Below are 17500 nucleotides of genomic sequence, written 5' to 3' on the forward strand. Positions count from 1 at the left end.
GTAATGGGTGATTCGGTGTTAATGTGATTTATGGATTATTGTTCTATATATAATATGTATCTACATTTACTTGAATACTGCAGGGCTCTGGGTCAGACCACTGTTTGAATACTGCAGGGCTCTGGGTCAGACCACTGTTTGTAATGACTGAGACTGGTATACAGTGTGATGAAGTCCCATGTCACTTGATATGATCTACTATGGATGATGTCACCGCTCTGCTACATGAAATTGACTTTCTATTTACTCTCTCTGTGGTTGTGCGTGCGTGCGTGCGTGCGTGTACGTGCGGCTGCAGTGAAAAAGGGTTGGGTGATTGATTTAATGACACACACACACACACACACACACACACACACACACACACACACACACTCTCCGTCATCCCTAATCGTTCCTTTCCTCTCGTTATGTGCTCTCTTCCAGGTGATAGCCTGCACCAGAAACGTCTTCTAGACCACGCCCACCACAATCACCGTCTGACCTGTCCAGGTGCGACTGGCAGGATCATAAGCCCACACACTAGTAGATCTAGCGGATTCGAATGAAAATCAACCGATATCAACCAGTAGGTAACTTATCAAGACTGGAGAAAAAAGAAAAGGGGTGTAAAGAGGGAGTGGCGTGGGGAGGGTCACCTGACCCCCCTCCTCTCCCTTTGGCCTACTGCTGTTTGACCAAACACTTGTGTTTGAAGCCTCAGGCTTCGTACATAAAGGACAACTGTGCTGTGCTCTGCCTGGGTTTCATGGCCGCCCAAATGCTTTTCCAATGGAAGTCACGTGGTTTGACCAAACACTTGTGTTTGATTGCCCCCCTCCCCCATCACACACAACTGTTTGGTCAAACCACGTGACTTCCATTGGAAAAGCATTGAGGCGGCCATGAAACACGGACAGCACAGAGCATGTTCGTCTGATATGTGTGTATGAAGCCACAAACAACGTGACTTCCATTGGAAAAGCATTGAGGCGGCTATGAAACACGGATGGAACCGAGCATGTCCGTCCGACATGTGTGTACAAGGCCTGAGAACACAGTCTTAATTGCAACTGATGATAATGATGAACATTAGCCTAACTCTACTGGACTTATTTCTCATGTCAAGTAATAATCTTAGTGTTAATTTGAGATATTCCTCTAAAGCTGTCTAGAAATGCCCCCAAAACAATTGAGGATGCAGTGTTTTGGAAAAAAGTATTTGAATCATTGCGTAAATAGCCGATCAACAAGCTCTCAACGCACCGCATTGTGGTGCATAAGTCTATTAACTCCTTGTCATTCTTCTGTGCCACAAGAAGTTGGCACGTATGCAAGGCTTGCACGCACACACGCACGCACGCACACACGCACGCACGCACGCACGCACGCACAGCCACACACACAGACACACACACAGACACACACACACACACACACACACAGACACACACACACACACACACACACACACACACACACAGCGCAGCCGAAAACAATGGAACACACAGGAATACGATACACACCCTTCCCTCCGGACAGGAGTTTGGCTCTGGGGACATAGCTCTAGCACGCACGCACGCACGCACACGTACGAAAAGAGAAGATGGATTGTGGTGTTTTGTCACTCGGTCGCTGTGCTCGCTGGGTGTGGTGTCTGTGTCTCTGCTCTAATGACAAGGAGAGACAGGTAGACAGACAGATGCTCTCTCCCTCGCTTTCTCCTTCGTCTGTCTGTCTGTCTGTCTGTCTGTCTGTCTGTCTGTCTGTCTGTCTGTCTGTCTGTCTGTCTGTCTGTCTGTCTGTCTGTCTGTCTGTCTGTCTGTCTGTCTGTCTGTCCTCTCTCTCTCTCTCTCTCTCTCTCAGTGTTCGTGTAAACTTTAGCGTTCAGACTGCAGTGTTGTGTGAGCAGCTTTGCTATGCAGAGCTGTGGAGCACTGCAGTACAACGGCAGCACTGCACTGACTGCAGTCAATCCCTGCCAAACACTGGCCCCTGCTGGCCAAGGCGCTGCACTGCACCACACCGCACCACAGCAAACAGCACTGTCTGGCGCTGCAGCAGAAATTTGCTCTGCCCTGCCACCTGGCGGTGGGTTTCAATCAGTGGTGGAAAATAACTTTTAGGACTAGTTTCTAAATATTTTACTTCAACCCCACTACATTTCAGACTCAGAGGCAATTAATTGTACTTTTACTCCAATACAATTATTTGAAAACTACAATGCCCCAAAAGACAAGTCATTGTATGCTTTGTTGTGCACAGGTGCAGAGACGTGCAGAGAGGCAGGGGCTGAACTCTCGTAAAAGGGCACTTTTGGACAAAAATAGCGAAAATAGCTGATCTACAAGCTCGTTGTGAGCTTGAAGATCAGCTATTTTCAGGGCGCAACCCAGCACTCTTTATCTACTGGAGATGCGGTGTACGACATGGCTTTAGAAACAAATTAATTCAACGCAAAATGCTGCATTCAAGTTCGGAGAAATAAAGCAATTATGCTGAATGCTGCCTTCCGGTATGGCATGGAAATAAGTGGCATTTGCATTTCTTCCACCATAGTAAATGCTGGATTCATGGTCTGGAAAGGGCAGACAGGTAAAAGGGCTATGTGTGCACGTCCCTGCACAGGTGTCATGCTCCAAAAATAGACGCGTTCGAGTCCCGATCCCGACCACCTTTGCTGCATGTCACTCTCCATCTCTCTCTCCCCATTTCCTGTCAGCCCACTGGCCTTTCTTTTTTGTAACTTAATTTTTATTTGCAGAAAAACATAGAATTGCAGACACACTGTAAGGGTTCTTGTTCATCATTAGCAACTTTAACAAGCAACCTAGATATTCCAGTCCATTCATGAATGTCCATTATCATCAGTGTCGACCTGTTGAAATCTATACTCAGTCCATTTCTCCCATCTTCTGTGAATATATCCTCTTGCAATCTCAATGTATGTTAATTTCTTCATTACAAATCTTTTAATTAGACTATTTAACCCCTTAATATTTAACGACATCTCCCTTAAATCGTTACGTTGCATCTTGGGTTTTCTTTCCCCTCATTTGTATCCCCCTCACACTGCAAATACAACAATCACAACTTTACAAAACAAGACAAATAAAATAAATAAAAAAAGACTCCCAAAACAAAAGGGGCTCCTTCCCCTTGCCCCAAACCCCTGTTGGTGGGAGAGGGGTATAGCCTCCACTAGTTGGAGGGCCCCTCTCTAGCGATAGAAAGGTCCTACAAAGGATCTTTCCATCCTACTAGAAAAAGTCCAACATAATCAACATTCACTCACAAACCCTTACCCCCGTCATGACAATTTGTATTTAAAACGAGAGGTATTTTATTTGGTTATCTTATTTTCGGAACTCCTGCAGTCTCTGCTTCGCTCGCCTCAGAGCCCTGGCTCGATTTTCTGGCGAGAGCACGTCACTCCCCCCCATCTCCAGTCCCTCCTTCCTTCCAGCGCGTTGCCACTGTGAAGCTGCCGCTCCTCTAATTCTTTCCTCCACCGTGGCCTCTGGCTCCCTCACCTGGACGTCCAATCCTCTCGTTCTCATGTCTCGGGCTGCTTCCAGCGCGTTGTCATATACCTTCGGTCCATTCTCCCATCGTATCTTCATTTTCGTGAAGGGCGTCGAGAATAGCCCACTGGCCTTTCAATAATAAAGGTGTACAAAAAGCCACCAAAAAAACAAATAAAAACTAAAGTTATTAGTCGTCTAAATCAACTATAGATGTCGTTGACTAAAATCTGTTTTGTAAATTAAAACTAGACTAAAACTAAAACATTTCAGATGACTCAAATGGGGCTAAAACTGAATGGAATTTTATTCAAATGACTATTACTAAATCTTGCTGTCAAAATGAACACTGGTTTGATATACTGTTGTTAAACGTCTGTCTCTCTTCTCTCTCCCTCCCTCTCTCTCCATCTCTCTCTCTCTCTCTCTCAGCAGGTGTAGCAGCAGTGTCGATGTGCGCCCCCTGCGGGCTGTGATGTGCGATGGCTCCGGTGCTGGCCTCTGCGTGGTGGGGCCCCGAGGCGGGCCTGGCGGGCTCGGGGGCCGCGGGCGCCGCGGCCCCCGGGGGCCTGGCGTGGTGGCTGGGCGGCGGCGGCGGCGGGGGGGCGGGCCACGTGGCCCTGGTGGGCGTACTGAGCGCCACCGCTGCCCTCCTGCTGCTGTCGCTGCTGCTGCTGCTGCTCTGTGCCAGCTGCCACGGGTGAGCGCCTTACTTACAGCAACACTCTCTACAACGTTGGTTCTAGAACTGGTTTCGTTCTTTATTTTTCATGATGGTTTATAATCACATCCGCATCTTTCTGAATCTGAATAGTGACACGCCCACTTCAGGGCAAGAAAACTGAATTCTGAGCTGTCCTCCTATCATCATGGGCACACTTTAGCGGACAGACGCGGACAAAGGAAGCTGACGCCCGACGTCATTCCGAGTTTTTAGACAGCTGGTGGATGGAAAAGAAACTTCACCCCCGCGGCTGACTGCCGCGACGGACAGATTCCCGGAAACGCTCTCCTCCGCGGCAGTCAGCCGCAGGGGTGGAGCTTCTTTTCCATCCACCAGCTGTCTAAAAACTCGGAAATGACGTAAAATACAGCTTCTTCTGTCCGCGCATGGAATCTAAAGTGTGCTTAGGCCCTATGAGACACAGACGGGGGGAGACAAAAATGGTGCCATATTAAAATGAGCAATTCTGACAAACCTAGGGTTAATATAAATGTTAAATAGCTCTATATTCTGATAGTAATCATTGCTATAAGTATTGAGTGTTTGTTCAGTGACAGGCAGTCTCCCTGTCTCTCCAGCTCTTTAGTAAATCAAGTTGGGATAGGCCTACTTATTATATATCCAATCTGGAGAGAGAAATTCACACAGGAATACGAAAAAATTAATCAAAAATACTGTATTTCTCCTCCGTTCCAGGCAGAAGAAATCAACCAGCGCTCATCCCGGAGCAGACCATGAAAACCTCATGAACGGAGTGAGTTGGACTTTCTTTTCTTTTCTTTTCAAGTCATTAACTGCCAGAGTTTCTCTACTCTAGAACAATTTGCCAGCGTTTATACTAATCTTTCAAGACCCACAGAATATTTTGTTGCAAACAATAAGGCTAGGCCAGGCCATTGTGATTCAGATAAATACGCGTACCATATTATGATGATCTGACCAGTGACCACTTACCCACGGCAGCCAGGTTGGTGTGTGCATGTGAGTGTGACTGAGTGAGAGAGAGAGAGCAGCTGTGTGTTTAAAATCATTCAGTTAGTGTATTTCATGCTCATTAGCATAAGTAATGACACACACGCACGTACGCACACACACACACACACAAACACACACACACACACACACACACACACACACACACACACACACACCAGAGAGACTTCCTGAGGTAGAGGTCATCAGGTCAAGAGGTCAAAGTTCAGCACTATCAAGGGATTGTGGGAAAATGTCTGGAAGACATTTGTAATCGACTCCCGGGGTGGAAAATGACATTAGCATAACCTGAGGAATTCTGGGAAAACATTTACCCAGCCACGCATACACACACACACACACACACACACACACACACACACACACACACACACACAGTGTGAGGGTGTCGTGCAGATAATTAGGTTAAATGAGGCTTCCAGCTTGACTGGTTACGTGATTGACAGGCAGGTCTCCGACACATACACATACATGCACACGCACGCACGTGCACTAGATGCAGCACTCTATTGCAGTTAGGCCACCGTAGCTGTGACCTGTCTCTGTCAGCAGAGGGAGACAAAAGACATGAGCGTTCACATGGATCATTGTTTTTTGGTCCCATGGGTGACACTGTCCTCCAGAGCAGCTTGGAATGAGCCATGGTGGTGGTGCTGGTGGGGGGTACAAAGCACCCCCACCCATACTGTATGCATTAGGCCACGGACCCCCCTAATTCTGAGAGGCTCTATGCACAGCAGCTATTATTGGAGAGAAATTGTACCTCTTCTTTAGTTCCTTCCACTGGGCTTACCGATTACATCCGGCATGTAGTTCTCAAACGTTTTGATTTCAAGGACCCCCAGTTTTATTACGCATTAAACCACAGACCCCCATTTGATACCATTGTCTCTTATCTCTGGGGACCCCCAATCTATTTATACACCTGTACACTCTCTGAGATACAGTCCCATAACTCCTCAAGGATCCCTTGGGGTCCCTGGACCCCAGTTTGAGAACCACAAAACCAGAAGGCTGTGTGGTTCTTCAAACTTTTTAATTTCAAGGACTCCCATAACACTGAGCAGCCATGTGCACACAGACATCAAAGGGGGTTTCAGCTCCTGCCACTTTAAACATCTGTAAAAAACTGCCCTGAGAGCGTTGATCAGCTATTATCATGGCCAGAAGTGCCCTTTTACGCTCTCAGAGGGCCATTTGGAATCCCCTCAAACCATTAGGATCCTTGAACCACACTTGAGACCCACTAGTGTAGTGTTTCCAGTGAGGGCAACATGCACAAAATCAATATCAGCACACTGACTGACCAGTAATACAGTTATTACTTATTTTATAATAGGCTAATTTATTTATTTTAGCCAAAAGGTTTATTTTAGACATGAGGTTGGGGGCTCAGACACATTATTTTCCACCAAAAGAACTTTGGTTCTACCGAACCGGTTCAACCCCGGTGGAAAAGGGGCCTTCGTGGAACATTAAGGAAAGTAGGCATTCAACTACACATCTTTGTTTTGGGGAGTAGCAAAAGTGTACTTTTTTATTTTTTACTGAAGACGAGAAAGTCTCTGCAGATGTGTGCAAAGGCTCGAAAGTCCCATAGCGTTAAGGAGAAGTCCTTCTAGCGCTATGGTCCATTCGGTTCAATGGTGAGTGTACATTAGATCAGGCGTAGGCAACCTTAGGCACGGGTGCCAACATTGGCACAGGGGAGGGTGATCACTGGCACACTGGCATTAGTGTGAGAGAGAGAAGGTTTTTCTTTTAAAATTAAATATTCCAAAAAAGTGTAGTCAGTTAAATTAAGTATTATTATTAATTAAGTATATTCACATCTACAAATTACATGATAATTTACATCATGCACATAATTGTACATTCATTCAAACTTCTAACTCATGACTGGGGAGGGATTAGGTGGGTGAGTTTAATGATCATTACAAAAATATTTCTAAGCTTGTTATGTATATCCTATAACCTATACCTATATGGACAATCAAAATCAATTGGGAATATTTAATTTTGATGTGGTGTCATAATTATATATGGCACTTCATGTGAAAAAGGTTGCAGACCACTGCATTAGATTGTTGTGACATGACAGCTGATAGTACAATTCCTCTTTGGAGATTCCATGATTTTTGCCATGGACAATATCACCAGAACACATACTGTAGTAGCTAGCCTGACTGAACATAACAGTAACTGTAACTGTAACTCGGAGAATATTAAAATGAAACCAAATGGACCTGTTCCATTTGTACCCTCTCAGAGTTAAGGGGGTCCTTGCAAATAAAACATTTGAGAACCACTAGTACTAGTGGACTTGTGCCATAATGTCGTAAAAAAGTGTCATACACTGAAAACCTGGAGACTAGACATTCAGTAACTGATCGAAATAAGAACAACAATGCTGTGAAAAAAATAAAATCAAACATTTGCCACGGACAATAATTAAGGCCAAGTCTTTCCACAGACACATTTTGTCTGTGTACATATTGATGACCCATGATAGCATGTCACTGTTGAGCTCTTATTGGTTGAGGCGTGACCTTTATCAAGCCATCATATTCACACAACACCTTTTCCCCTTCCGTCTGGTTGGACGGAGCGCTGCCGTGTCTTCCAGGATGCTCTTCGTCTGCCATAACGTGTGACAAATGGCCCCACTTTCATACACTAAACGACATCCATAAGACGTGTGTGCTTATACACACTGGGACACATGGACGTGTGTTTGTGTGTGTGCTTGACTGCTCGTACACACAAAGTGCTACCTTCTACGGGTATGAATTCCTCTGGTCGTCTTTTTATGTGATGGATATTTCTGGGCACGCTGAAGTGGTTAGTGTGTTTTGTTTGTAACAATAATCAAAATCTACAAAGTAACTAGTAACTAAAGTTCATATTGTAATGGAGTAAAAGTACAATATTTTCCTCAGATATGTAGTGGAGTAGAAGTAATATTGAAAATTGGAAATGCTCCAGTAAAGTAAAAGTACCTCAGAATTGTACGTAAGTACAGTACTTGAGTAAATGTACTTATGGTTACTCATATGTCCAAAACTATTACTTTTCACTTCAGGATTCTAATTCAGTGATTAGTTACGACCCGGGGTAGTGAGTGCTGTGGACATGATATCCAAAGTGGCCCTCAGCTTATAAAAGGATGTCTGTGGACGAGGGCGCTAAATCAAACTCCTTTATGACTTTGTAGCGATGGACTGTTGCCCTTCTGTGTTTGTGTGTGCGTGCGTGTGTGCGTGCGTGTGTGTGTGCATGCGTGCGTGTGTGTGTGCATGCGTGTGTGCGTGCATGCGTGTGTGCGCGAGTGTGTACTATAGCCCCGAAGCTAAGTTCACCCAGTGGCTACTGATCCCATAGCCTGCGGGGACGTAACCATGACAACAGAGCCCTTAGCCCAAGGCCGTGCATTCCGAATTTCTTCCTTATAAATTATTCAAAAGGTTATTTCTAACTTTTCACTTGTAAGTGAATGAAATTGAGTAAAAGTAACAAATTATTATCCAACTGCGGCTAACAAATAATCATGTTTCAGCTTCTATGCACCTCTTTTTAAAAGATCTAAAAAAAAGGTATTTTTTAGGATTGAGGATTCTCACCAAGAGTCCAGTTGACAATAACATGTTGTTATGACAATAGAATGCCACTGGGTGGGGCTGTGGAGCCTTTCTTTTTATGTAAAATGTGGGCCAACAATGTCTCATAAGATCTGGCTTCGATACACCACTGGTTCTCAAAGGGCGGTCCGGTGACCCCCATGGAGTCCTTGAGGGGGTTCCAGGGGGTCCCCGGCAAAATGAGGAGCCGTTTAAACACTGTATTTGTTGGGCTTTTCGGAAATAGACAATCTACAAGCTCACATTGTGATGTGATGTGTTGTGAGTTGTTAGACCAGCTATTTTAGAATTGTAAAAAAAAAAGAAGAAAAAAAAAAAGAAGGTTGATCCCCATAAGAGGAGACTTGACAATTCTTCTCTTTGTCAAATCCCTGGCAGAAGGTATTTTCAAATGGGGCTCCACGGCCAAATCCATATTCATTTGGGGGTCCTTGGCATTAAAATGTTGGTGTACCAATCTAGCGTGCATGCGTGTGTGCTTGCGTGTGTGGCTTGATGTGTGATTGCAGTAGCCTACCGTAACATGTTGTTTACATTACAATACTTAACTACCGTGTCCGTCTGCAACCTGCGTCCCTCTGTCCCGTCGTTCAAAGGTTTCCTGAACCAGACCTTCCATGTCCAACAAGAAAAAACATGTGATTAACTCTGGCCGTCACACAACCCTAATTAAACATTCAAAAAGTACCCTGGGTATTCCTCAGGGAAGCGTGCACACGTGCACGTGCGAGGCTGAGCCTTTGATCCTCTCAGGCAGTGGAAGAAGTACTCAGTGCTTTTTGTTACTAAATAAACAATATAGAGCAGGGCTTCACAAACTTTTTAGCTCAAGACTCGAGAGAAATTATAAGCATTTGCCCGGAACCCAAACTAGTGACAATAGCAGATCTACAAGCTCACAACGCTTGTAGATCTGCTTTTTATTATTTTCATGATCTGCTATTTGCAAATGTTTGTTTTCTTATGATTTCTTTGTATTTTTGTTGTAAAATGAGGTGAGATTAACCTTATAAACCCCACAGGGTTTTCTAAATAAACAACTTTTTGCGGTAACTAATAATACCAGTAAAACGCCTGAGGGCGAGAAGCGACCTGCATGCACACATCCGTCTGGGTGACAGCAGACTGCTGGGCGAGCGCTGGCGCTTTGGAATGGGGGGTAAGATCTTTCGGGCCAACATATCCGCATGGGTGACAGCAGACTTCACTTCCCAGATTCACACACCAATGGCTGCGAGCTAGCACCGACCGACTCATTGGAGGCAATGTGGGGTTCAGTGTCTTACTGTCTTGTCCAAAGACATTTGGACATGTTGACAGGAGGACCCGGGATTCAAGCCACCAAACCGAGGATCATTGGACGACCTGCTCTACCTCCTAAGCCACAGACGCCCCTTTTATTGGGTGACTCATGGACTGCCATTGAGGAGTAGCCTATACTGGTCATTTCAATCCAAGGCTCACACCGCCATTGACGAGTCACTCGTCATGTAGGGTTTTCAGTGGTTTACGATAGAGGGCGCTCTTCTGCAAACTGTGAATGATCCAAGGAGTGACAAAGCAGATTACACCCAGAAATCACGTGATCACAAGTTTTTCATGCCGGTTGTTTAGCATAATGTTAAAGGAGTTGTACAAATAAAAATGTCTTGGCTTTCTGCCGCTTTTTGGCATCTTTTCAGATGATCGGTGGGTGGATTGTATATTATTCTATAGCCTAGATTTTCAATGGTTAGTTAAAAACTCTTGAAATCATTGTCAAGGGCAGCTGCAGACGATGTTTTAACTCTGGTAGTAACACATGTGAGTTCTTCTTCCACCTCTGGTTGATGTGTTGTGTTGTGTTGTGTTGTGTAGGTGTCGGAGAGAGACACGAACAGCCAGTCTGCGGACAGTCCAGCGACAGACCTGAACATCAGTACCTCTCACAACGGCCCTCTCACCAGCGGTACAAGTAAGACATTTTCCACAATCATAATACATGAATTGTCACTTCCATGAACCACATTTACATTGGGAGCAAAATACAGTTCTCCGTGAAACACAATTCTCCGCCGTAAATCATGGCACTTGTCACGTTAAAAACAACACACACGTTAAAAAGCAAAAGACATTAAAACAAAAAAGGAGAGAGAAAGCATCATTAAAATAAGAAAACAGGTATTGATGTTGGGGGCAGTAGTCGGCGAGTGTTGTGGGAAGAAACTTTCAAATCCACAATCACAACATTTAATTTAATCAACAATAACTAACAACACAACATCTGTGTCTCATGCCCTTACTCTGATTGGATAAAGTTGATACCCAACTTGAAAATGTATTTTCTGTTTGACTGGAGAGACAGGGAGACTGTTACTGAACAAATAGTCTGTAATCAGAATGTAGAGCATTACCTCACCTTGAAAGGTGAGGTAATGTATTTCATTAAACGGATAGTTCACGCCCCAAAAATACTTTTTTCTATCGATTGCTCACCCCATGGAGACTTGAATTCATGGATATCTTTTGTTTGTTTTTGTCATATTCCTAAGCCAAAAATTAAAGGAGACTCTTTGTGTCTCCATAGTGAACCACTGTCTGGTCATCAGGCTTAGGAATGCGAATGCGTTTTTTTTCCGTATGCAATTCTATATGATAACCCCCCTCATATACTTTTGCCGATATAGCCTGTCCGTGTGAGTAATGCTATTGTGTGTACTACGCCATTGGTTCCCAACCTTTTTATACTGAAGTGCCACCTAAGAAATATTTGGCTCTCCATGTACCACCTTATTATGTATTTATTTATTTAAAATACAGGAGCGTATACCTGCTCTTTTTGTTCCATTCCTATAAGCAAATAATGCTGCTGCTCTGACAAAACTCAGTCTAATCACTAATCAGCACAACTGATGATATTTCTAATGTGATTAATCCGTTCTCAAATCTTCTATTAACAGCTAGATGTGTTGTCATGCCCATTTCAGCACGGCTGGATAGACTATTTCAACCAATTGCTTGGTCAGAAGAACTACCTGTAGTTATATTTCAATCCACTTTTGTCTTTTTTCTCCTTTTTTGGGCGACTCCACTGTGTACCACCAGAGGGGGCTCAAGTACCACTAGTGGTACAAGTACCGGTGGTTGGGAAACCCCTGTTCTACGCAATGACATCATCACACAGAGACAACACAATGTTGTCATCACGTCTTATGTCAAATAAGAAAAAACTAAATGTAGTACCTATATTTGCAATAATCCCACCTGCTTCTGGAGCCTTTCCCTGTACAACAATTCTGAACAGACTCGTTGCTGCAAGCACAGGCGATTTCCAAAGCCTGTCAAGGCTGCAGTTGTGCTATTGACAATATGCCATGTTAGCGAAATCAAGTGGCTTTGGCTTTGTTGATTTGGCCAACCCGACACATTGGCCAAACTTTGTGTGACATTAGTGCCACTGAGCAATATACATGACAGTGCACCAAAGCTCTCTGTTTTCCGTTACACAGCAATATATAATAATTCCCTTGAATCCAAGCTGGTAGAGGTGTGGGGAATGCTTTGCTGGGCTGTGCATCTCAATGATAGACCCAACGGGTTATATCATGCTACGGTAGCAGTGGGACATGAGGTTTATGCCTTTGGAGTATACAGACGCAGCAGTGACGAGCTCAACCGGAAACGGATTGGTGTACAGGTCTTCAACACGGTGTCTTTGCGTTGGATGAATTTGCGCCCAGTGACGACCAGAATACGACGTCGTGCTGAGGTTCCCTCCAGGCGCTATGGCGTCACAACTGTGCCGATTGAAGATATTGTGTGCACCGTGGGGGCAATTACAGCTGTCCTGATTGAACGTAGCATCTATATCTGGGGGAATATTTTTAACCTCGACTTCAACGTGCTTTATGCATTTGATGTCGACACCCACAGATGGTCCAAGCCAAAGGTGTCCGGGAATGTTCCAAAACGCGGACGCTACCACTCAGCCTGTGTGCTGGGAAAGGCCATGTATGTCCATGGAGGAATAACCCGGAATGTACATGGAAGATACGCCTGGAACCGGTGGATTGATGGCGTCTACAAGTTAGACACCAGCACAATGGTGTGGTCTTTAATTAACCCAATATGTATTACTCGGAGTTTGGAATGTCATGGTGAAGCTGCCATCATTATCGGGACAAAGGTGTTTGTTTTGGACTACGACACCAGAGTGTTTGACACAGAGACCAACTCCTGGCTGAGCACGCCTCGTACACCGATTTTTCCAATGGGACACGACGCTATTTCAGCATTTGCCTACAATGGAGAGCTGTACTTAAATAACCGGTACTTAAATGACATGTGGAAATTCAGTCCAGAGACCTTCTCCTGGAAGAAGCTTTGGCCCAAGGGCAAAAGCCCACACACTGGCTGGGTGATGTGTGGGATAGCGAGTTGCATGGTGGGGGATCGTGTCATCTTTATTGGACCCGATGACTTGTACATCTTAGACTTAAGCCCTAGTCTAAAGACATTATGCAAGCTGGTAGTTATTCAGTACGGTCTGGAGCAGTCGGAACTCCCACACAACATCAGGTGGGAACTAGCAGCCATGACTGCCAATACCAACATAAATCACACCCAGTGTGAAGTGAGCGGTGCCTTGATGATGACGAATGGTGATGAATCATCATCATATGTTATGTCTGATGATGATGCATTGACCCACAAGACATTTCTTTTTGAAATGTCAATCGACAGAGACGACAGAAGGTTTATTTTCAATAATTGATTGTTTAACCTGGATTGTTTCCCCCCTCCATTTCATTGCACCGGTCAGTCCTGACAGACACCCAGGACAGCAGTCCCCAGCCCTCAGAGGAGCTGGTGTCCAGCCAGTCGGAGCTGCGCTCCTCCAAGTGTCCCCAGGACCGCCAGCTGCCCAGCATCCCCCCCAACAGAGCCCTGATGAGCAGCCAGACCCCACCGGCCTCTGGAGACGGCACCTACGAGGTATGTACACCGCCTGCATGGCATGCCTGGTCCCACACTTTACATGTTCTAACACTCTGAAACATGTTCCAATTGATGCATGGTCCCACACTTTACATGTTCTAACACTCTGAAACATGTTCTAATTGATGCATGGTCCCACACTTTACATGTTCTAACACTCTGAAACATGTTCCAATTGATGCATGGTCCCACACTTTACATGTTCTAACACTCTGAAACATGTTCCAATTGATGCATGGTCCCACACTTTACATGTTCTAACACTCTGAAACATGTTCGAATTGATGCATGGTCCCACACTTTACATGTTCTAACACTCTGAAACATGTTCCAATTGATGCATGGTCCCACACTTTATATGTTCTAACACTCTGAAACATGTTCTAATTGATGCATGGTCCCACACTTTACATGTTCTAACACTCTGAAACATGTTCTAATTGATGCATGGTCCCACACTTTACATGTTCTAACACTCTGAAACATGTTCTAATTGATGCCTGGTCCCACACTTTACATGTTCTAACACTCTGAAACATGTTCTAATTGATGCATGGTCCCACACTTTACATGTTCTAACACTCTGAAACATGTTCTAATTGATGCATGGTCCCACACTTTACATGTTCTAACACTCTGAAACATGTTCTAATTGATGCATGGTCCCACACTTTACATGTTCTAACACTCTGAAACATGTTCTAATTGATGCATGGTCCCACACTTTACATGTTCTAACACTCTGAAACATGTTCTAATTGATGCCTGGTCCCACACTTTACATGTTCTAACACTCTGAAACATGTTCTAATTGATGCATGGTCCCACACTTTACATGTTCTAACACTCTGAAACATGTTCTAATTGATGCATGGTCCCACACTTTACATGTTCTAACACTCTGAAACATGTTCTAATTGATGCATGGTCCCACACTTTACATGTTCTAACACTCTGAAACATGTTCTAATTGATGCATGGTCCCACACTTTACATGTTCTAACACTCTGAAACATGTTCTAATTGATGCATGGTCCCACACTTTACATGTTCTAACACTAATAGATGCATGGTCCCACACTTAACATGTTCTAACACTAATAGATGCATGGTCCCACACTTAACATGTTCTAACACTAATAGATGCATGGTCCCACACTTAACATGTTCTAACACTCTGAATCATTCTCCCACACTTTACATGTTCACATTCTGATGGACGGACAGCCACCACACTGACTTATGTATTTTTTGTGTTTTTTATTATTTATTTATTTTTTCTGGCACCTTTATCCAACTAACCCTTTTTTTGTAAACCTGCGATGTGACAATAAAGCAGTCAGACAGACAGACAGACAGACAGACAGACAGACAGACAGTAAACGTCTCTCTCTCTCTCTCTCTCTCTGTCTCTCTCTCTCTCTCTCTCTCTCCTGTCAGGTGGTGAAGCACATGGCGGCGAGGTCTCGTGACGTCAGCACAGAGGACTCGCTGTACGAGTCTGTGAAGGAGATGAAGGCCCAGAACGCCGCCGCCTCTCTCCTCCCCAACGGTACCTCCCCGCTGTCCCCCAGCCCCTCCTCCTCCCCGGACGAGACCCCCGGCCTCAACGGACACCTCGACGGAGCGCCCTGCGTCACGGGGACCCCCGAGCGGTAAGCACTAGCGCAATTATTACATATTTTACAGTAGCAGCAGATCTACAAGCTTAAGCTTGGACATAATATTTTTTTGCTGCTAGCGGGTGGCATAATTGTAGTTAAGTTGTGCCACCGCTTGCGTCCACTTTAAGATAATCAGTTTCCGCCCAGCTGTAGCCCCATGCACACACTCACTACAACCATTTGCTATTATTAGCAATAGCGCACACTGTTTACCTGTTGCCAGAAACGTTTACATGTCGGGAGCGATGCGAGATAAAGTCAGAAATGACATCCGAACTTTGGATGGCTGATGATCCCCAAGGACAGCGCTCCTTGGGGATCATCCTGCTTTGCATAGCAACCGGATCAATGTTAACAGCTGCCCTGGGGCTCATACACGGAGTATATGAGGCCATAGCTTGGGGGTACGAATATATTCGTACCTCGCAGAGAAAGAATTAATAAACATCACGCACACTTAAAGGGGGTTCACTAGTGTTGATTTGGATGGATGGATGGATGGATGGATGGATGGATGGATGGATGGATGGATGGACAGATAGACAGAAAAATGGAGTTGGCTGGTTTCTGCCTGACAGCGATGATAAATTGGCCATTAATCGTGATTACAGATATGTAGAATGGCCGGATGGGAAAAACTGTGAGGTTCCCATCGAAGTGCCTAATAGAGCACCGAAGTCCTGACGTCACTCGCTCATCCCCTGGTTCACGGAAGTAATTTCTCTATGGAGAATAACATGGGGTCCTCTTAAAACCGTCTCATATAAGCATTGTGGTCCAAAAATAAACAAACTGTCTCAGCGTTATTGTCAGGGAGGTGTCTCTGTATGGTTTACGATGTCAGTCAGTCATACAGTCTGTTTCTAGCGATAATTTAACTAATTCAGTAGCAGTAACATTAGTGTTTTCTCACAGTCAGTTGATTCTTCATATCCATGTGAAACGGCTGTGATGACATGTTTATTTTTCAAACACAGTTCTTATATGAGGCGATCTAAAATCCCCCTATGGGGATTACAATGCAAATAAAAAAGTGCATGAACCCGTGGATTTGCGCCCTCTACCGATATTGGCGTCAGACTTCGGTGCTCTATTGGGGAACTGCCCATAGATCCGAAGTCCCGTTAGTCCGAACATGCACTGCTCCCGTGCTTGCGGTTATGTTTAGGTTAGGATTAGAGATAGGGATAGTAATTTCGGAACAAGGAACCTTCTGACTAACGACACGGCACCCTCTATTGCTCCTGATGGTTGCTGAGGTTGGTGCCTTGCATGGTCTCCTCCGCCATCGGTGTATGAATGTGTGTGTGAAGAGGTGGATGAATGTAATGCACAATGTATTGCACATGTAAAGAGCTATATAAATGCACCATTTTTTTTTGCCATTTGCACTTCAGTTGAACATCAGTGCATATAGTCCAAGCCTTCAGTTGAACATCAGTGCATATAGTCCAAGCCTTGTCACAGAGAAAGGGGGGCATTTGCCAGGTGTGAAATAATGCCCGGTGTGTGAATTGGCCTCATTTCACGCCTGTCAAATCGGGCACGACAATTGGGTGGTGGGTGGGGGTCAGATGTCATGTCTGCGTTTGTCTGACAATGAACCGTGGACTAAAAGGTTGTGTCGGATGACTAACAGCCCTACGGAGCGGGTGCCGCTGTGCGCGGGCGTGGAGTACGCCTCGGTGGACCTGAACAAGAAGAGCCGCTACAGCGCCGACATGGAGGCCCGCCGGCGCTCGGACAACGCCATGGCGGCCGCCGCACCCCACCCAGGGGGCCGGCCCATGGGGGAGGAGCCAGAGGAGGACGAGGAGGTGCCGCCTCCCGTGCCGGAGAAAGTCCTGGACGAGAACGACAACCAGCCGACCGCGCCCAAGATGAACGGCGTGTACAATGGCGAGGTGAGAGGATGTGGATGGATGGATGGATGGATGGATGGATGGATGGATGGATGTTCTGCCTTTTTTCAACATTCACGGCAGAGTGCAGGGGAAGAAT

General features: G+C 45.2%; 1 protein-coding gene across 2 annotated transcripts in view; it reads left to right on the top strand.

Annotated features, from left to right (window-relative positions):
* The window catches only part of pag1 (phosphoprotein membrane anchor with glycosphingolipid microdomains 1), a 101275-nt gene that overhangs the window by 73401 nt on the left and 10374 nt on the right, over window positions 1–17500 (top strand). Inside the window, exons 5-11 of one of the 2 annotated variants that reach the window (XM_079522662.1) lie at window positions 427–572; window positions 3939–4203; window positions 4924–4981; window positions 10716–10812; window positions 13660–13832; window positions 15276–15490; window positions 17139–17403. In XM_079522662.1, the coding sequence (XP_079378788.1) occupies window positions 3986–4203; window positions 4924–4981; window positions 10716–10812; window positions 13660–13832; window positions 15276–15490; window positions 17139–17403 (1026 nt within the window). In that variant the 5' untranslated portion in view covers window positions 427–572; window positions 3939–3985. The remainder of the gene's footprint in view (window positions 1–426; window positions 573–3938; window positions 4204–4923; window positions 4982–10715; window positions 10813–13659; window positions 13833–15275; window positions 15491–17138; window positions 17404–17500) is intronic. The other variant, XM_079522663.1, reaches the window with a different exon arrangement.

The sequence above is a fragment of the Electrona antarctica genome (assembly GCF_951216825.1).
Source record: "Electrona antarctica genome assembly, chromosome: 15".
NCBI lineage: Eukaryota > Metazoa > Chordata > Actinopteri > Myctophiformes > Myctophidae > Electrona > Electrona antarctica.